At 39.0% G+C, this 19626-nt stretch overlaps 1 protein-coding gene across 37 annotated transcripts in view; it reads right to left on the bottom strand.

Annotated features, from left to right (window-relative positions):
• Window positions 1-19626, bottom strand: part of clasp2 (cytoplasmic linker associated protein 2) — a 61783-nt gene that overhangs the window by 30353 nt on the left and 11804 nt on the right. For 34 of the 37 annotated variants that reach the window (XM_032580708.1, XM_032580715.1, XM_032580716.1 and 31 more), the window contains exons 6-12: window positions 17544-17641; window positions 13971-14041; window positions 2601-2738; window positions 1202-1275; window positions 988-1080; window positions 750-895; window positions 1-136 (exon numbers count right to left, since the gene is read on the bottom strand). In XM_032580708.1, coding sequence (XP_032436599.1) covers window positions 1-136; window positions 750-895; window positions 988-1080; window positions 1202-1275; window positions 2601-2738; window positions 13971-14041; window positions 17544-17641 — 756 coding nt within the window. Of the gene's footprint in view, window positions 137-749; window positions 896-987; window positions 1081-1201; window positions 1276-2600; window positions 2739-3734; window positions 3909-13970; window positions 14042-17543; window positions 17642-19626 lie in introns of those variants that run through there. The other 3 variants (XM_032580733.1, XM_032580734.1, XM_032580746.1) reach the window with 3 other exon arrangements.

Here is a 19626-nt window from a genome sequence, read left to right as displayed (position 1 = left end):
CCGTATAATGATGCGGATGGCGGAGACACCAGATGTGGCCATGACTTTGGCGCAGTTAGGAATGAGGTTGAACAGAACGGGGACGATGGCTTCGGCTCCATGGTCAAACTTATTGCCCAGGACTGACGAGAGATGGCTAAATAAGAAATAGATAGACAAAGGTTAGACATAGTTTAACATAAAATACTTTTAACCCTTTAACATTGAGCCCGAACAGCAGGGTTCAGCACAGCTTCCAGCTAATTTCACACATTGGATGTGCAAAAACAGTTACAGCTGATATACCAGCTGATCTGCAGAACCCAAGTTCACTTGGTTTATTTTTAATTTAAGTTTTTTTGTTATATTTTCATCCTTACATCAAAGCAATTTCCTAGTCTGTGAACGTGTTTAGTCGCAATAAAGTGATTCTGATTCTTTTCTGTTTTTTCTCAATTTGATCTGGACATTTGTAACAATAATCAATTAGTGCTCACACACATTTTTCACTTTTTATACATTTCCAGAAAAAATTTCTACAGATTTTTCAGTTGTTTTAGTACATTTTCAATTTGAAGTGGTAACAATTTTGTCTAAATTCACAGCAAAAATTTGTACAGAGGTCAGTTTTTAAGTATGGAGAATGGAAAGTCAGAAAGCAAAGGAAAACAAAAGGTTAAGGATGGACTAATAAAAGATGGATGGATGGACTGTAGAGGATGAAACATTGACTAAAGCATGAGAAAGAGAAATATGTGACCAACACTCACGCCACAGTGATGCATGCCTCTCGGACCACTTGTGAGCGCAGATCTTTAGCAGACAGCTTGAAGGCTCCGTCTAGTAAGCGTAGGTGCTGGTAAAAACAGTCGTAGCTGGGTGCGCCCGCAACCAGCAGGGACCGAATTTTCTTCAGCTGCAAAAACAACCAAAATGTGTTTAAGAACAAGAACAGGATGTAACGTTAAGTAGCATAATTCAAAGACAACAGAAGGGGAATCAACACACAGCGTTGCATCTCTGGTCCCAGTCGTGTTTGTCGTCAGAGCAGATCTCACGGATCTTATTAAGGTTGTCCTCAAGGTCCCGTGCGGAGTAGATCTGGAAGCGAAAGCAGAGGGATGAATATTATTCGTAAGGGCCTTATCATCACTAATAATAAGCTGCTAAAATGGATAAACGTTTAGAAACGTCCATGTTTTAGGTTCTGGGCGTATTGTACCTGAACAGTAGGGACATCTGTGAAGGCTCTGATGAAATCTTCTTCATCAACTGCTCCAGCACTTTCCTTAGACACTGGAAAGAAAACGGATGGGAGACAGTCAGTCCATCTAAAATAAAATAAATAAATAAATAAATAAAGTAAAAGTCAAATGGAGGGTGAATAAAGCCGTGATAATAATTCTCTAGAGGTCTGCTGAAACCCATAAGTCAGAAGTAGCTGACTGTGCTTTAATGGGCTACCAGCGGTAACGAGTATGCCAATCAGGATGCTCCAGGGCCTGAGTGGCTTGTTGGCCACATATCCTACAACTCCTAACTGGAGAAATGAAGACGGAGACAAGAAAGGAAACAAGAGTTCAAAAAATTTCAAGATGATCCAATTATGAAAACGGTGAGACCAGCTGGAAACAGGATGTTCACAGGGAAGGAGGCAAATCAACCATGACGGGACAGTAGAGGATACAAACAGGGAGCAAACATTACGCTACATGACTAAGAATAACACGATACAAATCTTCCTATTTCTGCCTGGTAATATACAAATACCAGCGGTTATTTTCACTCTGATCTGTCCAACTATTGTGACATTTGGGCAAGCTAGAGTGTGTGGGTGTACCTTCATTTGCATAGAGACAGAGTAAAGAAAATCACATTCAAGGCGATGTCCTGACAGAGCACCAATTCAAATTTGAAAACCATCATTTTCATGTTTTTATCCACGTGAAAAAATATAATATGCCTTTTCTTTTTATATTTTAGTTAATTTTAATTGCCTAGATTAACACAGGTTGGTCTTTAAATACAGGGATTATGACTCTTTTTCTATTACATTTTTCCTTACACTTAACTTTCCAACAACATGTTAGGTTACAACACCTTTGTTAGTAAACGTTGTGTTAATTGTCTGAGAGTGAATATCGAGTCAGCATGATTGCAGAAGTCATTATGAGATTTAAGTATTGAAATTACTTTTAATTGGTCTCGTGTAACAATCCAGTTTGAAGTTCCCATTAGCTGGAAGCCATAATCATCATAGTGAAGAGAAAAACAGGAAATTATATCACTTTGTATGCAAACTCTGGAGAAGGAAGCGTTTCATTTTTTTTTATTAATTTGATGGAATAAACTTACTTTTGCTAATAAAAAAATTATTTTGAAAATAAAAGCTATCTATTAATTATCTGTAACAGTCAATTTTAAGAACTGAAGCCAGAAAGGCTCAACCTTAAACACAATAAGGACGTTACAATACATTTACTCACTGGAGAAACACATAATCATCCTGACATAGAAACGAGCACAGTGGTAAACTCAGATTAAATAAATATAAATAAAATCATCATCGAGCTTTTGCTCATTTTGCATTTGGTGTGTGAGAGCAGACGTATATAAAATACCTAGCTTGCTGCTGGTGGCGCTGGGCCTGCGAGCAGCAGAAGACTCTGCAGGTTTCTTGGGAACTTTGGGAATCTTGAAAGCAGCCTGAGCTGAAGAGGAGCGCCCGTCCACGCTGTCGTCATCGTCGAAACTACGATCTGTAAAGGGAAGGCGGAAAGAAGCGTCACGACACGTGCCAAAATCCTCCAAAGGAAGAAAAGAGGAACATAAATGCAATAAGATGAAACGGAAGAGAAAAACTCCATTTGGGTTTTCAGGATGCAGTCGAAATTTTTCTTAAGCTTCCAAATTACAGAAGGGAAACTTTATAAATGCCAAGTCATTTTCCTGAGTAAGGGAAGAGATGCAAGGCATTTTTCAAATAGCTGCATTTAACCTGTATTACATACAGTTTAACCTTTAATTTATTTTTAGTTTGCCCTATTATTACAATATGGATCTTGTCTGAAATAAAGGTAAATTAAACTATACTGAGGAGAACACAGCTGTTCTGCAAGATTCCAGCTGAAAATAGTGCAACAACGTCTCATCAAAAATGAGTCACTGGCTGTAGCTTTTGGACAGTTCATTCAGGAATGACTGAATCGATACTAATTATAACCACTCCACTTGCTGGGAAGAAGAAGAGAAAAAAAAAACATTCGCTCGAGGTATCCAACTATTCAACCAGTGAGTGACAGACCTCCTCTGGGGGAAAATCCTTTTTTGTGAATGCTAGCAGAAATAAAGCAAGGCAGGGATCTTGGACTGAAACCTGAGACCTGTCTGCAACAACGATGTGCAGAATAACATGTGGACGCACATAAACACACACACACACAAACGTCCACCCAGGCGATCAAACTGTTGGCCCGGGAATGCAGTCGAGCTCCGGTTGCTTTGACAACCAGCCATGGAGAAATGCGCTAAAGCCACCACCCTGCACGTTGACACATACGTCGGCTCATCTACAAACGACCAGAGATTTTCTCTATCAAAGAGACGCGAGCTTGAATGTAAACAGGAGCCCGACTGTCCAATCAAACCGAGGCTCTATTGTGTGTTTCAAAGCAAAAGTAGAGACAGGTACAAACACTCGGTCTGCCGTGGGTTAGCATCCACACACACACGGCCAAGTCCATCCCTGCACTCACAGTCACAGATCCGCTGGCAGATAAGTCGTCTCATGCTTCTAGGAGGGCGTGGTGTGCTGGGGTCTCCTCTCTTCTCCAAGCCGTACCCCCAAATCAGACACACACACACACACTCTCCTCACACACACTTCATGGTGAAGGCTAACGCTGTGCGTCCAAAATCAAGATTAAAAAAAAGAAAAAGAAAAAAAAAAGTCCCTCTCCACCCAGACAAGTGCCGGCATTTTCCTTCATTTCTCTCTCCTCTCCATCCCTCCCTCTCCCTTTTCCTCAGCCTCTCTCCTCCTTCCCTCGGCAGCCTGGCGGCCAATCAGATGAGAGGTGACATCATGGTGCTCCAGCCAGTGCGGAGGCAGGCCTCTCGGTTTGTGGTGGGAGGGAGGGAGAGAGAGAAAAAGGGAGACACACACAAAATCAGACAACCCAGGAATATTAACGGGGCTGCTTGGTGTGTTCATGCCAGACCGCCTAACCTGAACTCATTACCCCTGACAACGCAGCCTCTCACTGCCGCCCCCACCCTCTGCTGCGTGTCCACTTATTAACAACACAGTCATTGTTTGAGCAAAAATGTTAGAGAGAAAGAAAAAAAAAAAACACACTTTTATATCTAGACTCTCATAAAAAGAACAAAAGGTGAGCAAGCAATCATCAAAAGAGGTGATGATTAGGATGGTAGGACCACGCCCATCACAGACCTCAATCGTCTCGCCGTCTCACCATCCTGACTTGATTTAGCACTCTTTTTTTTTTTATTCAGTTAGCCATAAAATTAAAAACATAATACAACATCTGTGAAGTTTTATTTGACTACTTTAAACCTCACATACGCACGGGGAGACTATTTTTTTAGAGTATTAAACCACTATAGTTACTTCTGAGAAGAAAAAAGAACTATACTAAAATTATGCAAGTAAAGAAGTCAACTGGACTCTAACAAATTGTAGCTGCAATTAAAGATTTGTCTGCTTGTTTCAAGTTAGCAAATAAAACTGTCAATTTTCTGTCACTTTAACTCGTATGACAAATATTCTTTTTCTTTTTAAGTTCATTTTTAAACAGTAAAATGTAGAGTTTTCCCACAAAACTCTAGGGTCATAATTGGCAATATGCAATAACCTTTTGACCATTGATTATGAATCACTGGTTATAACAGGGTTAGCATCCTTTGCTTTTGTCTAGTCAGACCCCAGGGGTGTACATGTGTCAGGGTGAAGGGCAGAACAAAGACAACAGAGAAGAGACCAAACGAACACACGTCATTAATCTAATTGTTGATTCACAAACTTTATGATAGTTCACCAAACCAAAATTTCATTCTGGATCCCGAGATTCAGTAATAATGATGAGAGACTGACAATAAAGCAGGTCCGCACACACCAACACACACCCACAAACAGGGATAACAGCTCCCCATGCACTAGGCATTGTTGCCATGGAAACTCCAGGCCGAGATTCCCTCCTCTCTCCGTTTCAGGAGAGCAGTCAAAGACAGGAATAAGGGAGGGGGAAAAAAAAGATTGTTTAAAATGCTTTGATTTGACAATATTCCCAAATTCATTTCAGCACGCTTGTGCACAAAGTCAGCAAACTCCAGCTCTTCTAAAACTGCAAATTCAATAAAACAACCAAAAATAAGCTGATGGATGACAGAAAAAAAGAAAGAGGAGAAGAGGACTTCGATCTTTCATCAGGATATCTGTTACAAGCTGACTGAAAGAAATGGGAAATCTATGCGAAAAGAGGAAAAGCTGATGAAAGACGCATTTAAAGATCTGCACAAGCAAATTTTTTATTAATGTTCTGACCACAAGGGGGCAGCACGGATGCTGTTCTCAAGGCAAATCCTGTCGGTTTAAAGGCCCTGCAATTATTGCCTGGGTAATAATGTGTTGATGTAAAAAGGAGGAGCTATATTTATGCCATGTAATCAAAGGTTAACTCAAAATCTTTAGTAATTCAACTCGGGTTCAAGCGAGCTAAGGTTTCCTTTTCTATGTAGAACATCGGTGTGTATTATAATGATAAAGAATATCCACTTCAAATATTAAATAAACATGTCGTATACAAAGATGTCCCCCACACCAGGTCAAATCTTGCACAACCATTAAGAAAAAAGAAAACAACAAGCCTGGATCCATCTTACCAGCCGAGGAACCACAAATTACATCAGCTGTAGCGTTTTAAAAAGTATAACCAGACATCTTCAGGGGGAAAAACACTCACTACACTGACCGTCTGCGCCAGTGCTGGTCTGATGTAAGCTGCAGGGATACAAGCATCTTACAAACTCCAGTTCAAGACCATGCGACAGTGAGCAGCTTCAAAAGACGGGAGAGAAAATAACCCTCATGGGGGAACAACAATAGTATGGAAAAATATTTTTGATTCTGTAGAGATTTACAGTCAACTGCTTAATTACAAAACACAGCAGCAGTTTTGCAATTACTGCTGTGTAAATAAATAAAATGTATTTTATTAAAATAAATCTGCTTAGGCAATTTCTGCTCATCTGCAGCAAATATTTATTCATTATTCAAAATATCAAAAGTGATAGAAATAAAGGCAAAATATTTACATTTGATACGTTAACAAAACAATATATGAATCTTTAAAATGGCACTTTTGTTCTACTAATGACACCAGGAGTTTTGGTGAAACTGCGAGTATCTAATACGAAGGCGCACTGAGAAACGAGAAATCCAGTTGGAAAATACAATTCAGTCCTCTTTTTGAACACTGAACGCACTACAGAAAAAAATAAAATAAATCACACTAGCAACACCTTCCATTGGGGTGTGGAAATCATTCCTGCAGGATAAAAACTCGGCTGTTTACGTTATTAATCAGGTGCTTAAAATACAGTCAGAAACAGCACAAAAGTCATAAGAAGCTTGCAAAAAGAAAACGGTTTTCTACTCAGGAATATCAGCCGTTTCTAGAGCAAGGAGTTCAAAGTAGGTAGTGACAGGAAGCTAAACATTTCACAGAGAAGTTACTCTGTTTTATTCCTCTGGAGAGTCAAACTGCTTCATCGGATCTTACACTTGAGGAATTACTGCAAGTGTGGAAATCTCTGTTAATGTAAGGATTTACTAAACCTGCAGGAAACACACAGACTGGCATTTACAGCCAGCAATGCTAAGTGTGGAAATCGTCATCACACCTATGAATACTAGAGACGTAAAACCAATTATTTTGGATTTGTTTTGAAATAAAACTGTTTAACTGCAGAGCTGTGGGCCGTTGACTGCTGTCTCTCTCTCTCTCTCACACACACACACCATGTAACATCACCTCTGCTTCCATTATAATGACAAAATGCTGCCAAAGGATTATTTACTGTTGTAATAAATGAATTGATGATTTAACGCTGCATTAAAAAGTTGGACATCTCTCTGCTGTTTATTTGGAATCGAGCTTATGATCGTATTTGAGAAAGCTGTCACAATTGCACTTTATGCAGAAAGTAAAACCATTGTTTAATTGATGCAGGATTCAATAAAAGTGGTATAAAACTTGCAAGAAACTGGCTAATTTGTGCATCGCTAACCAAACTATATGGAAGAGATGTAATATGGGACAAAAAAAGAGCAAGACAGACATGAGTCTTTAAATAAAAGACAGACAGACTACTCTATTTCTAGAACAGCTTAGAGAAAAAGATCTCATCAAAAGCAGACAAATACACACACACACACACTCCCAGCTCCAAGTCGGGCAAAAAAAAAAAAAAAAAAAGGCCCATAATATTCAGAGGAAAGCTTTGCTATGGCAACCAGTCTAGCCTGGAAACAGGGTCACAGCTCTCTTTGCAGAGCTGGCGATGCACTGAAGCAGAATGGGCATGTCTGGGAGAGAGGGTGAGTGAGATTAGTGTGCATGTCAAACCCTGTCAAAACTTAAGTACTACACAAGACATGAAGGCTCTTACTGCTGGTCAGGATGCAGCGCAATAAATACCTTTCATATCTCTCTCTCTGAGACGGGAACAAATAACGTGACGTAATGGCTGGCCATACAACCAGCCGCTATGTCATGGTTCACGTTCTCACATCAGAACTATGTTTAGTTAACATAGCTGGGAAAAAATTATGATAAAATTAGATTGTTTCATTTGTTTTGACAGTCGTACCTTAAGGTACCAGTATTTATTTTCACTTTCAATTTTGGAAGAACTTAAGCTGTGATAAAATGGAATAACTGATCTGTCAGGTTTCACTCATGCGTCTGGCTAAACGTCCCGAGTCTTTCTGTAATATTTCCTATGTTATTTTTAAATTTATAAAAGAATTTAAAAAAAAAACTGGACACAACCATGCAAACGTGTGTGTCTACAAACCGATCCAGTTCAGCATAACAGAGACAACCGAGGACACCCCAGTTTTCCTCCACATGGGCAGATGTTGTCCATCTGTGCCAAAGCACACGAGGGAAAGTACATAAGGTTTAAGCTGATTTCAATTTAAAACCATATGCTGACAGCATTTAGTCTGGGTGCCAAAATCCACAACCAGATGAGATTAAAAAACAGATCCAGTTACCAACTCATCATCCTCAACTATCACAATGTTACAGACAAAATACTCCCGTCATCTGTCTATTCACTTCTGTCCCTTTGGTGTCTAGTTTCTCCTCATTTGTTTCCCCCTCTGCCTCCTTCGCTCTTTTGTTTGCAGAGTATTGCTCTCTGTTCCTGTCATGATGAATCAGGGCGAGGCAGTGATAGGCGCGGCGTTGTGATTCGGCCTCTGGCACAGATCTCGGTCAGCTTCCTCTCCCCGTCCTCAAAGCAAATGCCAGGAGTTGGCCTAAAAGCAATGTGGGGCAAGGACGAGAGGGAACGCGTCCTTGTGCCTGGATTTTAACAGACTGTGCAAGTTTGTTCTGAAGTGAGAGGTTGAGAGGTGCGTAAAAAAAAAAAAAAAACAGACATCAGATTTCACTCATAATGTTGTTTAAATCAAAGTTTTGGATGGATTTTTACTGTAATAAGCAGATTAAACTTCACTGGTGATATCTGTGAGGAGGCAACCAGAAACTGACAATGCAAGCAGGTTGAAGAGTTTAATAAAGTCAAGTTTAGTTTTCATTAGACTGTAGCAGATGTGTCAAAGTTTGAAATGCTACTACAGAAGCATGACTCAAGACATTTCTACATCAGAAGCCAAGTTTAAAAGTGACCTGCTGCAGAATTGAATGGGCCAAGCTAGACAAAATTCTCATTTTTATGGTAGTTAAATCTAGCCAAGCAACAGTAAACATGAAGCCAATAAGACACAGATCAGCAGCCTCTCATTCAGTTCAGAAAAGACCTGGTCAAAACACGTCCTAGTAGGAATAATCTGTTTTGAGAATATGTGAGTAGTTATGTAATGGACAATGTTTGATTACTGCATATTGATGAATCTGGAAAAACAATGCTTTTAAAATGACTCATCTCTTTAAAATATATCTCACTGCAACTAAAAGCAACTTAAACAGTCTCACTTCGGCGTTCAATTCTTAAGGGAAGAGCTTAAACTTTATAATAATTTAAATATTAAGTTGTCCATTAAAACTAGATTTGCTGCATCTCTAATCATAACTTAAAATTTTAAAAAATAAAACTTTTCTGCTTTAAAAATAAATTTGTTTTACCTTGTTGCAATTAATTTATGTTGAAATTAACTCTCACATTACCACCCTGCTGCGTAGGACCGAATATCTTTTAAGACAGGGGTGTCCAAACTTTTTGCAAAGAGGGCCAGATTTGATCAAGTGAAGATGCCCGGGGGCCAATAGTTTGTTCGGACATTTTTTGATTTTTTTTTTTTTTACCCCTCCAGGGGGTCTTTTGTGGGCTCTAGTGTCCCTTATGTGACAGTAGGCTGACAGGAAACAGGGAAGGAGAGGGGGGAAGACATGCGGCAAATGTCATCGGGTCCAGGAATCGAACCCGCGACGGCCGCGTCGAGGACTCAAGGCCTCCAAATACGGGTCGCCCTACGCCACCACGGCACGCCCTGGACATTTTTTAACTGCAAAAGTTTCATGCAAATACACAATTTTCATTGTCACAATTATATTTATTTTTCAAATGACAAAATAACCAAATATAAGCCACTCAGGCAGATGAGAACAACTCTAAAAACCCAAATTCTGCTTTTCTTTCATATCTGGAGAGTCAGATAACATTGAACAAACTGTATGAAATACCTTAAATTTACATGAGTTTAAAAATATCTTTGCCTCAAGAACATTCTAAACAGGAGTTATAAGTAATGCAAAGTTGTCTGTTATTATTAAATCTTAAAACAAGTTAATTTTGCTCTTGTCATTTACAATATCTTTCAGAAAGTAATAGTTTGTCACATCTACAGGTTCATAACCAAATCTTACTCAAGAGTTTAATAAAAATAAGTGCCATAAATCCAGGTGCATAAATGTTTTTTTGGCTCTTCACTACTGATAGTGACAGACGTTGCCGTTCAAAACACTCAGTTTTATGTCCTCAACTCTCAGAGCCACACTGTTACTGCCAGGCAAACATTTTTCTCAAATTCTTGCTTCTTCTCAGGGCAAAATGTTCTCCACCATTTTCATAACACAGTCTTTGATAAATGTACCTTCAGTAAAAGGTTTGCCATGTTTAGCTATTAACATGGCCACTTCGTAGCTTGCTTTGGTGGTATTTTCTTTTGACTCACAGGTCCGCGTGAAGAATCGCTGTTGTGATGCCAGTGCAGCTTGGAGCTGCTTCAGTTTTTCAGCACGGTCACTCCCTGTTAGCTTGTTGTATGAGTTAGCATGTTTAGTCTGGTAGTGTCTCTTTACGTTGAAATCCTTAAACAAGGCAACCGTCTCACAAATTAGACAAGCACAATTGCCTTGATTTTCAGTGAAGAAGTATTATAATTCCCATCTCTCTTGAAAGCGGTGGCCCTCACTGTAAGCTTTCCTCGTTTTCTTTGCAGTGGCAGAAATGAGTGGAGAGGGGTTCGCTGCACGAACGCAGACTGATAGTATTAAAGTGGTGCTGCCACCATTTGGTGAAAGGAGGAATTACAGTTTCAAGTTTTATGATTTATTTTTTCACAGTGCAGGCGGGCCATAAATAATACATTATAAAACTGAAGCTGCGGGCCGTATGAAATCTGACCGCGGGCCGTGATTGGCCCCCGGGCCGGACTTTGGACATGCCTGTTTTAAGAGATAAAACAAAAACACCAAAATTTTTCTACTTTTTGGCATGACAAAAAGTTGAACACATGGAAAACAAGACAACATTCTGTTTTAGCTTCCAACTTTGTTTTGTAAAATTGAGATAACTTGACATTTTTCCAACTGTGATGAAATATTGAAAAGCACAAATACAAACCTCAACTAACTACCTAGTTGACAAAGACACAAAAAAAAACTATATGCACCAGAAAGAATCAAGTTTCCACTCATTCTTTCGAATAATTTTCAAGAAAAAATCTTTAGATTAGCTGAAAAAATGGTAAAAAAAAATAAATAAATACAAAAAACCTCACCAGATTTACTGCCTGGAACTGTGCTTGTTCTCCATATTCTATCTGATGACAGCTACACTTAAGTTCTGAGTTGACTACAAAAATGTTGAAAACAAGAGAAATAACTCAGTTAATCTTCCACCATCTCCACATAAACCAGGGATTACAAAGAGTCACATGTTTAACCTAAAATGCACCTTGTGAGCTGTTATTTCTTACAATTTCCCAATGCACCTTATTGCACTTTTTCACCAGTTCAAGAGTTTATCAGCATTACCACTTCCACTCTAAAGAAACAGATTTATAAAGCTACTCGGAGAGGGGACAAAAGTTATTTCAGATAAAATATTTATGAATATGGAGTATCCTATTAAAATGGCAGCACATTTGCCACACTGAACAGTGGATAGTTTTGCTTTCCTGGCCCGCTCCACTGTGACTGACTTCTTATAAAGACATCAGGTAAAATAAACAATGTAGGCGAAAGAAATAATTTTCCTATAATTTAGGTGAAGCTCAATGTTTGATCAATCCAGCAGACATTATTTGAATCTTTCATTCTGCAGTTTTAGGATCAGTGAAAAACAGAGACACACTAAAAGAATCGATTTGTCATCAGTTGGTCGGAAACTAAAAATTATGTATCTTTCTAATCGGAGAACAAGTCATACAGTTGAATCTAAAATTATTCATTCTCCTTGCAAATTTAACTTAAGTTATTGTCATTAAACCAAGAACAGGCGTCTAACAAAAGACAATATAGATGTAATATAATAATTTAAAAAAAGGTTTGGATTTATTTGCATCTTATTATGGCGTGTTAAAATTTTTTTTAATTCTGTTCCCAATTATCACTGAAAAAATATTTATTGGAATTCAAATCTCTTTTACAATAGCTGACCAGCTTTTTGAATATTCCCACTGACATTTTAACAATTTATCTTTGGTGAAGAGCTTAAAGTTTTTGAGGTTAGAAGGCCTCTTGGCCATCACCCTCATCTTTAACTCCCTCCACAGATTCTCTGTCAGAATAAAGCCAATAAAAAAACGATCAAACTACTTTAAATCAGAAACATATTAGTAAAATTAATACTACTTTAAACCCATATCTGCCAGATGCATCAACAGTTTGATGGCTAGAAGGTTACGCTAAAAACACTAGGTAACGTATATAATAGTTACTGGCAATTTTTAGTATCAGTGAGAAATTTAAAAATGAAGGGAGATAAAAACTTCTAGAAAGAAAATTATTTTCTTCTTTAGAGGTATATCAGCTCTCCATGTCAGCAGATAACAGGAAGCCGATTGTTTTACAAAAATGTGTCCCATTCTATCATTTTTTAACAGGGTTTCCCCCAGTATATTATAAGCCTGGCGGGTCACCAGGCTTTACTTGTGCCCCCACCAGGCTAAGCATTGCTTATTTAAGCTTTTTTTATTTTTAATGTTTGCATTTATGAAGACTTTATAGTTGGTGTTCAGATATTAATCTTCCAATTTTTTAACAACACATAATTATCAAGTGATATTTTCAAATTTCCCTGTCAACTTTAAACATTTAACTCTTAAAACATGACGGGCCGCTGAATGAATGACTGCCCTAACGTCCGACCACCGGGCTTAGCAAGGTTTCTAGGAGAAACCTTGTTCAGAGTACAATTCTGTCACTCATGAAAATAAAACAGTACCAAATGTTATTAGTGTTTTGCTAATCTCATGGTTGAGGTAAGGAAAATACACAGGACTGTAGTAAGTAATACTAAGTGCCATAATGAGGCACTAAAGATGGCTTAAAAACTCTACTCTGCAGTTACAGCTTTTATCTAAAAGATTAAACACCGACTGCGGAGCTGTGCAACAGTGACTGCTCTCCCACACACACAGTGTGACATCCTCATTCAAAGCAGCAAATCAGAGCTTTATTTCCATAAATACCAAGTTGGACACCATTGCTTATTTTAAATAGAGCCTGAAGATTTATAGTGATGCAGATAAACGCAAGTTTGTAACTTTTGGGTTGTCAAACAATCTCAGAAAAATTATAATTTAGAGCCGTTAAAGAGAAATTGAAAGAGTCCAAAAGTGGGGTTGGCAGGTAAGAGCTTTACAACATTTGTGATCAAAATCCAACAGGTTCATCTCCAGCAGAAATCTAAGTGATGCAGAAGTTTCTGTTGCTGTAAACTAAATTTCCAACACAAAGACAATTCTACTGAGACAGATGTATAACAAACAGATTTTTTTTATTCTAGCTTTCCAAACACCATCAGTTTTATCACCTCACAATAAAAGACCTACATTACAATAAAGTTCAAGTCCAGATCAAATGAATCACTCAATAATAAAGTAATAAAGTTAAGTATGTGTCAGCATAGTTGACATTTCTCTGAAGTCAAACACTGCTTTAGAGCAAAAACCAACCCAGCAGCAAAAGCAAACCTCAGTTCGGGTCTGACTCTGTCAGAAAACCCTCACACAAACACACTAAACCATTAATCCTGTTATGTCCTCTTACAAGAGCTCATAGCAACAAACATACGCAACCGCGAGAGCATCTGCTGACTTAGACACGCACAAGACTCCCTCCATCCAACACAGGCACACACAACGTGCTTCTGTATTTCTTATTTTATAAGCTCACCTACTACTTGACAAGAGTAAAACTATCTTCAAAATTAATCACATGACTTTGCTGCTCTTCAATATAACAATGGCAGAAGGAATGAGAAAAGGTACTGACCGTGACTTGGGCTCAGAGCCATGTTGCCAGAACTCAAGGCGTCATCAAAACGAGCAAATATCGCCTGTAGCCTGGAAAAAAAGGAGACGAAAAGAAGGTTAAAAACAAAACGCAGCCGCATGCCAAACAGATCGCCAAAGAGCATCGGTGAGTAAAATATGTGAAATGACCAGCCAGACGGTCATCATTGGCCTAGAAACAAACAAAGGTGCCATGGATCAGAAGTGAGAGCATCATCAGCTGGCAACATGTGGAGCTCCCGCTCATCCATCTTTCAATATGTGGGTGTGTCTCACTCCAGGCGCCACAACTCTAGCATGATCAGAGTCCCCAAAAAAACATGCTGCTCAGATCCAGACACACAATCAGAACCGGACTGTTGTCAAGAGAAACCTCGCCCCTGTTTTACAAGGTACAGATAAAATATACGAACTAACAAAAATAGAACTGACTTGCAATGAGAAAACAAGGAAAATGAAGCATGTTCACTTACATCCATTATTGTGTCATTTCCACAAATTTAAATATGAATTCATTAAAGGTGTTGCTCAGCCCTCTACCTGTCTTTATGCCGCTTGGCGTCTAGTTGCAGATCGACGGCCACCAGATTGCAAAGCAGCTCCCGATGACAATAATTAGCCGTGCATCTGGCTCCTTAGCCGTGCAGCGTTTTCAAGCGGCTCTCTTCCTTTCAGAAGCATCTCGCTCATCTGTTTGGTTAAATATATCCTTGCGTTTCGTCTTCAGCAGTCATTTGTCTTCGAATCTCTCCTGGAGGACTGACTAATAGGTTGCTGTGCGACGTTGCGTTACCCCCCCCATGCTAGTGACACGCTCAGGTCCTTAGCTCCCCTCGGCTCTTTGTATCCAACATGGTGCAGTGGCTCCGAGAGGGAGGGAGGCAAGGAGACGAAAAGAGGGAGTGGGGAGGGTGAAAGAGAAAGGGAGGGAGAGCCAAACAGCAAGAGACTGGAGCATGCCAGAGACATGCGACAAAGCTCCACCTACAGCTGCGTGGACACACCGCGTCCTGGCGATACACACCGAGAAATATCTTAAGATCCGACTCTCAGATACTTTAAAAATCTGTCTTTGTGACAGAGAGAGAAAGAGTCATGTGGGTCAGTCTGTGTGACGGGCAGCAAAGAGATTCAGTTACCCTTTATATAACCTCCCTTCCAAACTCAGCTACACTCATTATCATCTGAGGGGGAGGGGCTACATGGCCGACAGGAGAAAGAACAACGCTGCTCCTCCCCCCATACAACATCTCTCCACTTTTCCTTCATTGTACATTTCTTCTCCAAGGGGAAAATGTGTACATTAAGGCTGAACACTGAACTCCACCTGTATTCAGCCTAATTATAGGCTAATGGTAATCCCATCCTGTTGAGAGTCGAGTTACGACTGTGCAAAGTTCAGTTCCAGTTCTACAAGAAAATCAAGGATTTATGAACTATTACTTCATTGACTCCTAATCATATCTCCATTTAACAAGTTTGGGTCATGTCTGACTTGTTCTCTGCATTAAACAGTTTGACCTCAACCAGATTTCAACAGCTGTTTTCATTCAGATACAGCAAACCCTTCGCAGGATATTTACGTTGCCAAAAAGATAATCATTGCTGGTCCATCTTTGATCCGGCAGCTGAGACGGTCAACAAACCCAAACAAAGTCAAAATAATATAAGAGTGGTATGTTGAAAGGAATCAGGTTAAACACAATTAGTGTTGCCGGCCAGCTGACTTGCTGATTAAAGACATCCAATTATGTGGCACTAGGTCTTTCTGCAGACTTTCAGCAAGTCCAATTTATTCATAAAGCACATATAAAAATTTCTCCAAAGTGTTGCACAAAATTAAGATAAATAAGCATAAAACAGACATCTTTGATATTTCAAAAGCTGTGGAGAAAAGATGTGCTTTTAGAAAGAGACCTAAAAACACAAAGAGTGAAGATACCTGTCTTACATTTAAAAGCAACTTTATCCAAAGTTTGGGAGCCGCAAGTGAAAAATCCTGATCTCCTTTAAGTTTATGTCTAGTTGTCAACTAAAAGCAGCTAGCTGGGTGATCCAAGCACCCAAGCAGGGTCGTAAGGCATACATACATAAAGAGAACAGCAGTGTCAAAGTTAAGGCAATGATCTACATTCTCTACAGTATTCACATCCAGAGAGCCCTTTTGGTAACGTTAGTCATGCTGACCTCTAATATATGATGCAACATATGATTTAAAAGCATCAACTTTGCAATCATTTTGTTTTATTTTAGAATATTAGTCAACCGGTATCCAATGTTAGTTAGTTACTAACATAAAAATGAGAGTCACATAGTCACTTGTTAATTTATTATGTAGAAAGAATAGACAATTTTAAGATTCATAGTATTTCTCCAGTCATTCTTTCAACATTTTATTGAAAATGTTCTACTTCTTAACTCCAGTGAGTTATTTTCTGTGGACAGACTTGCCAAAGTTGTTTTATAGCTGACATTAAATAAGACAAAAATTTTTACTTTAGAGAGTACGAAACGTGACGACTGAATTATAATTGTTTTTACAGATCAAAAGTAAACAAACTAAGATTGGAAGACGATATAGTATAGTATGCTAGCTCTGCAGAGATGAAATGTGATCCAGTCACAGAGACCCTGACTGCAGTCATGCATTCCAGCCAGCAGCCATACACTAACGCATACACACACACACACACACCCACACACTCATCGTCAGACACACAGAATTGTGTCAGATTTATTCCTGGCACCTAAAGAAAAAATGAAAATATGCTCAAACTTCCCTAAATTAATTTAAAGATGTAAAACCTTTATCCTGGCAGTAGATTACCAATGTTATTAATCAGTACTATTGAATTAATGTGCTTATTGTTAAAGCATGGCCTTCCTCTGTATTTTAATAATCACAAAAAATGTAAATATGTATAAGAAAATAGAATCCTTTAAGTGAATAAATCATTGCAAATGTCTGATTTCTACATAATACCAAACACAAACAAACGCACCAGCGCCGATAAACCCTACATACACAGACCGTGTGTTTACACAGGAGACAGACTGGCTTAATATGCACAACACATGACACATGGTCGCAGCCAGCATTCACAGACACACGACTCATGCTGAGGAGTCAGCATACAGGGCTGACTGCTGCTCAGATCTCACACATGGGAGCGGGGAGAAAGACGGGATCGACGCTGCTCATGTTAAAGTTTCAAAAACAAAAAACAAAAACCTTTTTTCAGATGATTGAATGCTGTAATTTTCACCCAATTCTGTTTCTCTCTCCCCAAGCCCTTTGTGCCCCGGCTGTCCCCTCCCACCCGCCCCCCTCAGTCAAACGGCATTGTGCTCTGAATGAAAGTGCTTCTGTGTGCGATGCAGAACAGAGTGGTACATGGTGTGGCCTGGGACAGACCGAGTGCCAAAGCCCTGGGACCCACAGACCCATCGCCGAAACACACACACGCCCACCCACGCACACAAACCAGAAAACCTCCCATCAGTGAGTTCAGAACAAGAGACGAGAGCAAAAAAAAAAACAAAAAAAACTCACCGAGCAGCTGGAAGTCCTCTCTTTCCCAGGTCTGCTCTGACTTTCTCTCCGACGTGACGATAAACATCCACTAGTGTTGTTATAGAAGCCTCTCGGACCTACAGAAAGCAGACATCACCACGTTAATAAGACACACACACACAAACAAGCTGGGAGTTCACCTAGTATCTAAAGTAATTAGTCGTGCAGTTTGTAACACTTTAGTCACTTTCTTACCTAATAAATATTACACAAAATGCTGTAAACACTCATTAAAATCCAATCCCTACTGTACCTCCACTAGGAGACATCCGATTTGCTAATTCAACTGAAAAGTGTTGTGATTGGGTAGCTGGATTTTTGCTGAAGGAATTTGCTGTAAGTGAGACAGAGACAGCTTGTCAAGGCCGTTGATTGGTCGAGGTGAAATGTGGGTAGCTAATGATTGGGCACAATACAGAAGAAGCAGAACTCAGCTTTCCAATTTCCCCTCTGCACATTTACTCTCAAACCCTCACTCTGGGCTGTTGTGGGTGTTTAACAACTAGATGTTGGTGCAATGAAGCTCAGTGGGAGGTGAGGGCGCACAGCTGAGCTCATCCTCTCAGTAATGCAGAATGATACAACAAATAGCAATGCACTTTCAAGAAAATAAAGTGTTAGAAACATTAAATATAACAAACGATGCTAAATTCTCTGTTTAGTTAACAACATTAGCATTCTTGTGAATCCTCTGATGTCTGCTATTGTTAATAAAGAGAAGGATGGACACAGAAAGTAGAGTTTTCACCACTAGGCTTCTGAGTAACTGATGCACAATATACTATTATTGCAATATCAGGGTGCACATTAACAATATCACAATGGACAGTATGAAAAGTGATATTTGTGTGGTTTTATTTGCAATCTTAATGAATCACACACTCTGTATGCTATTAAGTGTTCAGCCGACTGGATGATGCTTCACTTTATAACCCCATTTCTTAATCTTGTACAGTCCTACACTTTAGTATTTACTTACTAGAAATGAATAAAAATAAAACTGTGCTTTAGACTTATCAAATATATTTCTGGAATAATGGCATTCAGCCAATGACCTGGCCTTCAACAACGACTATAGTCACTCCTACGGTCCTTTGGGAAATCTAATTGCTAACTGCTGAAGCATTTCCACTTAACATGCGTCATGTTAAGTTCGCAGCTTGGGGTTCACCCTCATCTAAAATTTCAGCAGTCTGAGTATTTCACATATATTTCACATGTAACCTCAACTATAGCAGCTCTCAGCAGAACAGATTGTTGGTCATTTTATCACTATGCTTTGGCACTAATATTAAAATAGCTAACTGTCCACTAAGGATTCTTTTAGTTTCTGGAGCTCTGACTGATTTCAGATTACAGCTGGCAAACTCTCTTCTTTCTGAGTCATATCAATGATTCTTGCCACATAAATCTGTTTATGGCTGCCAATGATCCTTTAGCTGTGCGATCGGTATCAGCTTCGAACGGTATCTGCTGCCAAAACAACAAGCTCAGCACTGTGAGCACTTGCGCTAGTCGACTAACAAAGAAAACGATTTTCATTTGATGTCATTTTTTAAAGCATTTTTTTTGCTGTTCAACACTCATTTTAGATACATTATGCAGCCATTTTTTTTATTATCATTCTATGTGAACCGATGCAAACATACTAAAATTTGTTTTCTTTGTTTATTACAATTTAGCTGATACACAACGAGAGAGAGAAAAAAAAAATCTTGTAAGGTATTTCTTTCACAAACGTCTGGCACTGCACATTAATTTAGACATTGGATTTTAGTAAGCTTGAATTGTTGAGTGGCAACTTACAGTATATGGACTGAATAAAGGTAAAAAAATAAAAATAAAACAAATCTAAATCTTTATCTGACTGAACCTGGAATAGAATCCCAAAAAATTAATCTATTTTTACTTTAAAGTCAAATTGAATTCAACAAATTTCAAAGGACACATGACTGTTTAACAACTCATCTCAGTGATTTAGGTACCAGTATTTACACACTAGTCTGTTCCAGTCTCAACATGTTTTTGCCTGCATAAATAAAGGAAACAAAAGCCAGAGCAT

This window comes from Xiphophorus hellerii, chromosome 13 (assembly GCF_003331165.1).
Source record: "Xiphophorus hellerii strain 12219 chromosome 13, Xiphophorus_hellerii-4.1, whole genome shotgun sequence".
In the NCBI taxonomy this organism is placed as follows: domain Eukaryota; kingdom Metazoa; phylum Chordata; class Actinopteri; order Cyprinodontiformes; family Poeciliidae; genus Xiphophorus; species Xiphophorus hellerii.
The sequence above is the reverse complement of the archived record's forward strand: the minus strand, read 5'-3'. Positions and strand labels throughout refer to the sequence as shown.